We start from the raw sequence: 9,604 nt of genomic DNA on the forward strand, positions 1-9,604 counted from the left end.
GTGTGTGTGTGTGCGTGTGTATGTGTGTGCGTGCTCTAACCCAAAGGTGCAATCTTATTGATTAAACTAGCTGCTGCTCTCAAAGGGAGCTCGGATGAAATATGGAGCAGAATGTAAATAGTTTGCAGGCTGAATTTTTTTTTGGAAGCCCCCTCTCCTCCTCCACTGCTCTCTTTACCTGCACAGCCAGCAACCTTGCAGTCCTGCGACGGCAACACAAGGGCTATTCAAAGGGGGATGGGGTGGCGGTGGGGGGCTAGAAAATGTTCTGGCTGTAACTATGTAAGCACTGAGCACCGGGTCCCCAAAGAGCGCGCAGGCTGTGCCAAGCAAGCAGGGGCTGCAACAATGCACCCAGAGCAGAGGCTTATTTCTCTGGACTGCGCCTGTTCATTTGGAAGTGTTGTTCCCCGCTCAGCAGCACAGTCAGAAAGACCTTTGCTCTCCCCGGAGCCGCTTGAAGACGTTTGCGTGCTTCGCCCACCGCCCTCCGATGGTCCGACTGGGTTACAGTGCCCCCATTTGGTCGGCGCCATGCACTGCAGGCCCACTTGACTCTCCAAGTGAGGTCTTGTTAGCAGTTGAACTTGGAGGAAAGTGGGAAGGTTTTTTTTTTAGCTTTCTTTTTTTTCCCAGCATTACTACCCTGCTTCTCCTGGGTTATGCAAATGAGGCATGAATATGGAGCAACAGAAATAAAAATGTTGAAATTGTCAGTCTTGATAAATTCAGCGAAACACTGTACCATAGCTCTATCAGAGCAGATACACTCCAAGCTGTTATGCATACATGTGTACGTATCCGTGCCCCTTGGCGTATTTCATGTTTAGCATCATTTACAGCTCTGTAGTTGCAGAAAATAAAAAAAATGCATAAAAAGGGATAAAGAGGAAACCTTGATCCAAATATAGCATTTAAGCTCCAAGTTTGACACTTTCTGTAATCCTCAGCCGGTCATCTTTTAACTGCTGCTCAAGATCCTATTTGTCAGCAACTGCAAATGTATTCCCTTTCACCCCTGTAGCCGTTTTCACCTAATGATCGCAGTTTATGTCAGCGTAATTAATGATAATCTCGGCGTGTTACAGGTGGGCGGCCCTGTTTCAGACACGCGGCCCTGACTGTGCTGCTGCGATGTTTTTTCCGCAGGAGATCCCGTTCTACCACATCTGGAACGGTTCCCAGCGGTACCTGCACTGCACGTTCACTCTGGAGCGGCTCAGCCTCAGCACCTGCGAGCTCACCTGCCAGCTGTGCGTATGGCAGGTGGAGGGGGAGGGCCAGAGCTTTGCCCTCGACTTTAACATTGCCAAGGTAACAGTCGGAGCATGCAACCGCTGCGATCTCGCTTTTGGATTACTCACACACGCAGGCTGTTTTCGGTTCTGAGCTTAGAAAGGTGTGTATCTTGTGTCTTTCGGCCGCTCTCACCAGGACACGCGAGGTCTGGACTCCGAGTTCCTGCTAATGGACAGTAATGCGACGGCTCTGGCTGGGCCCAGCGCCTTTCAGATCCCGTATCTCATCAGACAGAAGATCTGCGGCAGCCTGGATGCGCCCTGTCCCAACGGAGCAGACTGGAGAATGCTAGCACAAAGACTTAAACTTGAAAGGTAAATGCAAACTTTGTAATGATCTAAAACGCGATCCGATAACCCGATCTGAGAATGAGGGAACTTGCAAAGAGTCATCTTAGACTATAAAGCGCATCCTCAGATATGCAGACTTCTTCTGTGGAAATGTTAGACATCAGTGTATAAAGGAGTAACCTTTAAAGGTATTCAAATATTTAAAATTTTAAACTGTCCTCATGGTGAAACATGGCTGGGGTAGCTTCATGGTTTGGGGATGCTTTTCTTCATGAGTATTTGAAAGTCCATCTGGAGTTTGTTGCAATGAAAGTTATTTAACTCAGAAAGGCTGCAGAATCAAATGACTGCCATGCTTTTAAAATTTATATTTGTAAGAATAACATTGTGAAACGAACTTTCTTTTTACATTTTAGGTCATAATCATACACTCAGTTGTACATAAAATCCAGAAAAAACGATTTGTATATTTTTATGTGACACAATGTTGAAAAGCCCAGCACTGCATTTAGAAAACAGAACCGGAGTTTCATGGGGGGGTTTTTTCTATGTATTTGTAAAACTCTTCACCATCAATGAACGTGAAGTGCATCCATGTTCGTCCTAAAGTTCAGGTAAACAAGGTAATGCCTTAGCAAACTAATCCTCTTTCGACTCAGCTAACATTATGGGATTAATGTGGACTTGATGGATACAGCTATCATTCCTCCAAGAAAACATGACCCCTGTCTTCCCTTTTCCCTCAGAAACAGGTAAGCAGCTTAAAGTCTGCCGCTAAACTTCTGGCTGCGACATCCTGCTTAACAGCTGTAATTGGAAAGGCTGCAAGCTAGCTGCCCATCAGCGACCGAAAAGAAAAAAGAAAAAAAAACAGAGATGGAATAGTTTTGGATCTGTGCCGACCTCAGTCCAATTTGTTCTCCCGGTTACTGTACTTTATCACCCAAGCATCTGTAACAGAGTGAGGCCAGACATTGATCCCCTATCCGCCAATTTAATTTCTACCTCGTAATGAAATCAAATAGGAGCACCTAATTTGTCCAATCAACTTTATTTACCCCAATTAATTCCAGCCTGGAATTGATGCGCTGCAGGTTTAATTAGCGACGTTCAGCTCAACATAATCAATTCTCATTTAGGTCCTAAGGAAGGAACAACTTCTTTGTTGTTTGATCTGTCCTTAACAACATGTTTTCCTGAAAAGGCGGCAGCTGCTTGGCATTCTGTCATGCTGTATTTCTGTGTTTGTCTCTGACTGCGTAAAGCGTTCAGACCAAGCGGAACAGGACCGATCAATAAAACTTAAAATGCCAAGAACCTTTTATTTGATCTTTCTCTCTCCCAAGACCGAGCTAACGTCTGTGTCTGAGCTGCACAAGATAAGCCGGGGTTTCACACAGCGAGGTGAATAAGCACKGCTGACGCGTTGGACGCCAGGCTGCTTTTTTTTCTTCTTCTTCTTCTTTTTAAATCTGGTTAATGACACAGAAGCTCATCTCCAGATATTTTTTTTTGACCAACACTCGTCTTTGTTGTTCTCAGGAAGTCGCTTACGCTATAAAATCCAGCTGGCTCGAAATGACACAGTGTTGTCGGCACTGCGTGTACAGCCAAAGCAGTCACATGTTCGTAGCCGTCGACGAAACGCTCCAACAGGCAGACGGCAGCAGACGCGAGGAAACAACAGACTCTTTGGCTTTTCTAAAACACATCTCATTGTCTGTCTCTTCCCTTACAAAAAACAAACAAAAAAACCACTCCAGAGTGTGTGCTGCTCTTTTAATGTCATACGTGCAGACCCTGGACATTTGGGGAACAGAAAAAGGCTTTTAAATCAAACAAGCGTCCTCAGCTACTGCAGGGATCAGGTCCCGCACGACATCAAAACTGCAGCCGGCCGGGGCCACCGCTTTGTTGTCATTGATTGGGTTTGATTGAGGAAGGTGCCGCGCCTAAGACGGAAAAGGTCACCTCCGACTTAACTGTCAAAAGTTCATATAGGATTTGCCGTATGAGATTTGGGGGCCAATTGTAGCATCAAATAAAAAGCGGTGAAGGCTATGCAGTAAGCACACATGTGGACAAATTCGCGATTGTTAATGTTGTTTTAAAACAAAACAAAAAAAAAAAGTCTTAAAACGAGTTCTTTTTTTCATGGAAGAGTAGCAACATAAGGGAGAAAGCAATCTTTAATGTGCATTACATTTATTCAGTSAAGAAGAAAAATCCTTATTAGGTGACATCATTGTTGGTACTTTTACTGTGCAGAAGCCTCTTCTGCCAATATCTCAGCAGTTTTATCCTAATGTGACTTCTCACAGACTAGGAGTACAATCTCTCTCTCTCATTTAGAGCGAGAGAGATCTCTCTTTTATTCAACTCACATCACAGGATTTATTAGGCCTGTGGACTGAAATGGAAGGAGGCTGATTTTATGTCTGATGTCTAGTAGCGTGTTGATTGGGCCGTATAGTTTGGATCAATCTCAAAGCTGAAAGACCCGATGGCCCACCAGAATTTTATTTAAAACCACATAGGGACATTTTATAGAACAATCAAGTAACTATTTTACCTTCAGCTGTTATGAAAATGCTGCATGTATCAAATCGTCACCTTACTAAAATAACGGCCTAAGTCATCTTAATGACTTAAACCATTATTTTTGGGATGGTGACAAAATATTACCCTAAAGAAATCTGACTTCACAATTGGCTTTTGTCTCTTTAAGAAGCTCCGTCTCTTTCCGACAATGCCTTTTCATTAAGGTGTTTACTAGCGTGTTTAGGAGATGAGATGTCGTTTGTACGATTAGCTCAGCAGGTGTGCAGTTCCACCAGGTGTTTGCTAACTGCTGCTGCCACCAGTGGCGCAAAAAGTGGGTATTGCAGGGTATGCAACGCATAGGGGCGCAGCACCAGACGGGGCGCCAAAACCCCGTCTTGAGGGAGCGGCGCGCTGATGATGTTTTCCCATACACTTCAGCGCGCCTTACGCTTCTTCACCTGGCGCACATAACGAGGTAAATGTAGYGAGTTTTACCCTTCACGTATCGTCGCCTCTGGATGTTTTCGCATCCACCTGAATAATGTGTAGTTGCGCCACTGGCTGCCACTAGTCTGATGGAGCTGTGCAGGKAGAAACTCAGCAAAGGGGCTCAAGCTCCAAAGATGAGCAGTGATTTGTGAGTCAATGGCTGCTATGTTATATAAAGCTAGGACTCTAACAAGTAGTCTGTGGAGCAGAAACACCCTAATGAAATCATACAGTCTCACAGCTCCTCCTAACATGAAAAGATGGTTCATTATTTGCTTCAAGCTAACTCAACCTGGAGTGTTTATTGGTGGATCTCAAGGCAAGTTTGAACTATTCCACTATTACCTGGTTGTTTCTACCATGATTTCCTCTGACTGTGCCCTTTTTTTTTTTTTTTTAAAGAATGTACTACTTCATTTGTAGCCGTGTGTTAATGATTTAAAACTGACAGCTATAGATAACAAAATATGAACTGAGGATATTTATTCATGTGAAATTCCACATCCTTAGCACTTCCTCTCCAAAACTCCACCCAAACGTTCTCGTCTACCCTGGTGATTAATTTTTTTCCTTGTACACGTAGAGTAGAAGCAGAGGAAAACTAGTGTGTGGAAAAGGTTTCTGCTGTTGATCCCATCTGATCAAAGCAGTTAAAGTCGCAAACGTGATTAGGAAACTCCCGGCGTGTGTTTGGTATGGTAGGCATTCTCTGTGTTTGTGACACACGTTGCAGTTTTTATCTGTGAAGGATGCTATATGACTGAAAACTACTTGGGTTACTATGTAGAGGTTTGTTGAAACTCTGCTTTAATTATATTTATTTTAAAAGAGGGCTAGGAGGACCAAAATGTGTGCCAATGGGGATTTTATTTATTTATTTTTTTTAAATAATTTTGTGCTGACTGAATACATGTACTCAAAGGTTGGGCTTTTCAAAAATCTTTTCAGTTTGAGATGCGGCATTGAAGGCCAACACATTGGTCCACATTTGCTATTTTGGATTTGGTTTCAGCTTCAAGAGGCTGAACTGGTTGGGATGTAGTGCTGTGGTGCAGAACAAAAGCTGACATTGACAGAGCTACAAAAACCACAGAAGCGCCACAAAATATCAGCTGAAAGGGTTTTTTTCTCTCTCTCTCTACGACTTCTCCAAAGGAGAGAAAATGCAAAGCTGTCTTTTCTGATCTCTCATTATCCTCTGCCTCTCGTCTCCTTTGCTCCGCAGACACATGAGTTTCTTTGCATCCAAAGCGAGCCCGACCTCTGTGATCCTGGACCTGTGGGAGGCGCAGCACTTCCACAGCGGCAACATCAACCAGCTGGCTACGGTCATGGCTGACATCGGCAAACAGGAGGCCATGATTTTCCTAGTCTCTGACGGCGAATGCTAACCCAGAAACGGAGAGAGAAGAGAGGGAGGAAGAAGAAGAAGAAGAAGAAGGAGAGAGAGAGAGAGAGAGAGAGACTGGTGCAGAACACAGCAACATGCAGACATAACACTAAGAGCAGCTGGAAACAAAGAGCAGCGTTGTCCCAATGTGTCTCTTCTTTATTTTTAGGAGATAGCGGAAAGTTTATCTAGGATTGTGTCCTTTTACTCACACCCCCAAAACAGTAAGGGACGTCTGTAAACAACGGATTTCATTAGGGCGAAGGCTGAGCCGTGCGTTTCTGTCAGAAGGTTTTACGATATGTTTAACATGATATCACTTTCACTTTTTGTTCAGCGAGCTAAGAAGGAGCAATATGCAAATGCAATGTTCTAACTTACAGCCGATGTTGCAAATTCCTCTCAATCTTTTATGAACTTGGTTCGGAAAAACCTGCGTTCCACCCGGAATAACAAGGAGGGCCGGTCAGTCAGTTCAGGTGAAATATGCAATTGGCAGGTGACCATGACATTATCTCAAGACACGTTGTCCTGCGTGTAAGCGACCACGACGGCGCGTAGCACCGCCTGCACCGCTGCAGGTTTAAAAGCAGATTGTACGCCCCAGAAGTCCCGTCTCATCACGGTCTGTGCTTTTTTTTTTTTCCTTTTTTGTGTTACTCCAGCCGGTATCACTACTGTGAATGTAACATCTTGACATCTTGATTCAGCGAGACGCTTCGCAGCTTTTTCTGCTTCGAAATCAATACGTGTGTGTGGTTGGAACCTTTCTTCTTTAGGAGAGCAGTCGGTTTTAGTGCATCTCCACTCTGAGAATGAAGTCCTTTGATTTTGTTTCATCTCGTGCAGAATGTTACTCTGATCGTTCATCGTGTGAAGTTTTTTCTTGGGTTGTTGTTTTTGTGCGTTTTAGATTTCTCAGCTAATGAAGGAGCCATAAGCACTAAAAGGCGTTCTCGCTGCATTTATGCGAACAGCGAATGTCGTCAAAAGTGACATTTTTCACCTCCTTGATTACATTCATTCTCCAGCACACAAACATTGGCCACAAAAAAAACAGGGTTATTAAACTCCATGGATAATGTAGCGCACTTTGCCACAGAAAAATCTGAAAACAAATTCTTCAAAATTGTCACGTCAAAAGGGAAAACTGCAGCTTTGTTTATGTTATTTATAAAGCAATTTTGGTGGTAATTCAATATTTGCCGCGCAGCAAACGCTATTTCCACATGAGACGAGCCGTCTCAGTCAAAAATTCACACAGTCTTTTTGTTTGTCCATAGCAACGCTGGAAAGTGTGTGTTTTCTCTCCCTTTTTTTTTTTTAGCATTAATTTCCACAGTAATTTCTTAGTAATGGATGTGTCAAGTCATGAGCAGAGCTTGATGAAAACCCCACAGGTCGAGCGGTGCACTTCACAGACGGTGTGAGCAATCCCAAACTAGCCATAGTTCTGTCTGCCTCAGGGTTGCATGTGAAGCTGTCTGTTTAAAGATGGAAGGAAAGGCCCTTTCTCCATCCCGCCATCCGTGTCTCAGCCTTTAAACTTCAACGGATTCCTTTTGCGATTGTCGGATATCTGGAATGTACCTTTACGTTTTTCTTTTCAGTGGGGGGGAAGGGGGAGCACCTGTTTTTCTTTCACCGGGTTTAAAACTTGTGTTTCCCATGGCAACTCGGATCTTTCCACCCCTTTATAAACACTTTCAACCCCTTTTTATATGAAGATGCCATAAAAATCCAATGTTACCTTTTTAAGAACCCTTGGATTATTCCCTCAAAGAAGAAAAAGAAAAAAAAAAAAGATGATTACGCTCAATCATCGCCACATTGTAATATGTAAATAGTTTTTCTATACCAGCCACGTGCTGTCACTTTGCATACTGTATATCAGCAGAGTTGGTAACCAAAGTTTTAGGAATATCATTTGAGTCCACCACATCCTCGTATTGTATCCATCAGAACCGTTTTGACACCGTTTGTACTTGCAGAATCAGTCAGTTTACCATCATTTAACTTTTTTTTTTCTTTTCCTTCTGAAAGTCGATGCATAATTTGATCACTTTGTAAACAAATGTAAATTATATTTTAATATGAAGCCAAAAAAAAAAGAAAAAAAAAAAGAAGAACGCAACACTTAACTGGCGCAGCATTTGTCAAGTCTAAAAACCGTGACGTGTTTGCCTATATCCTGTTCTTTGGCGATCTAGCAGTGATTTGCAGTGTTAAGGGTTTAGAGGCCGTTTTCGCAGGACGTTTCTGTTCGCTCTCATCCTGGGTCTTTTCATTCCCACCACTTGTTGGAAAGCATTTAAACACAAAGGTGGAAGCAGTCGCCGACGCTCTCGGTGAGTCAGCAAGGCTAATCGCCGGAGGACGTCAGTCCTCGGACGGCGTCGACGCAGCAGCATGTTCGGGGGAAGGGGGGGGGAAATGAGCCGCGGTAGTTGTACAGTCAGACTGTAGCTGGGGAAGTKTTAGCACCCTCGTCATCGTCTTGGATGTGTTGCCTAAGTACATTTTCAGTGATGTTGCACAGCATCTGTCTTCACATCTGAGTCATGCAGCACATCTGCAGTTACTGTGTGATGAACACCGGCTACTTCATGATAGAATCTCAGACTGATAGCTCTGTGGAAGACTCGCCGTGTCTGTAACACRAATGCTTTGTTCGAGGGTTTATGCTGTCAGTTCACCCTGTGATACATCTCAGCACTGTATTCTTTGTCACTCATTACTATTCGGTGTGGAGGACGTGCGCATATTTAAGTATGTGTGTGTGTGTTGTGTATGTATGCGTGCGTGTGTGTGTGCAGACCTCCCTGTCACTGACTGAACTGTTTTCTTTTTTGAACTAAGAACAATAGACTTCTGTACTTGTGAATGGTTTTCTATTTAGTTCCTTGGTTCAATGTCCCTTGCCTTTCTGCAAGTCAAAAATGCTGTATTTATTACATGCCACAGCGCTTATGCAATTGTATAATCCTTCTATTGTTTTCTTTGTTTGGAGTTTTTCTTTTTTTTTAACAAAAAAAAAAAAAACCTTTTGTGTTCCTTATCGTCAATGTAAACTGTTGTCAAAACTTTTGTGGCAGTGGAAAAACTTCTGCTAAGGGAGATTTTCTGTACTTTTGGACAATGTTATGGATTTGTGGGTAGAATTTTGGAAATTCGTTTCTAAGTGCTTTCAAGTATTTACTTGGCCTTATGTATATATATCTATCTATGACATTTCAAAAACCTATGTATAGTAATTCAATCGGAAATTGTTGTAAATAAATTATATATTGTTACATCAAGGACTGGATTCTTTACATTAAAACGGATAATAATAAAAAAATGATCATGTGTTCAGGTCGTCTTAAAACAACTATTAAGACTTTCATTACGTTATATTTTGCTTAAATTCTCCAATTCCAGCAAAAACATTCAGTCCCAGTTAAAGCAGAAACAGCAGAAGACAACAAATCCATGTTCACCCACGTCAGCAATTTCTGCAGACAGCAGCAGTTTCTACTAGCAGAAAATGAAATTATGTTGCGCATAGGCAGTCAACATATTCATTCAAGATTTTTTTTAATGGATAATTTAT

At 42.8% G+C, this 9,604-nt stretch overlaps 1 protein-coding gene across 4 annotated transcripts in view; it reads left to right on the plus strand.

The window, feature by feature from the left end:
• The window catches only part of unc5a (unc-5 netrin receptor A), a 171,900-nt gene extending 162,593 nt beyond the window's left edge, over positions 1 to 9,307 (plus strand). For all 4 annotated transcript variants that reach the window (XM_008419931.2, XM_008419932.2, XM_008419933.2 and 1 more), the window contains 3 exons: positions 1,150 to 1,314; positions 1,435 to 1,613; positions 5,848 to 9,307. In XM_008419931.2, the coding sequence (XP_008418153.1) occupies positions 1,150 to 1,314; positions 1,435 to 1,613; positions 5,848 to 6,013 (510 nt within the window). In that variant the 3' untranslated portion in view covers positions 6,014 to 9,307. The remainder of the gene's footprint in view (positions 1 to 1,149; positions 1,315 to 1,434; positions 1,614 to 5,847) is intronic.
• The last annotated feature ends 297 nt before the right edge of the window (positions 9,308 to 9,604 follow it).

The sequence above is a fragment of the Poecilia reticulata genome, linkage group LG10 (genome assembly GCF_000633615.1).
Source record: "Poecilia reticulata strain Guanapo linkage group LG10, Guppy_female_1.0+MT, whole genome shotgun sequence".
Classification (NCBI taxonomy): Eukaryota; Metazoa; Chordata; class Actinopteri; order Cyprinodontiformes; family Poeciliidae; genus Poecilia; species Poecilia reticulata.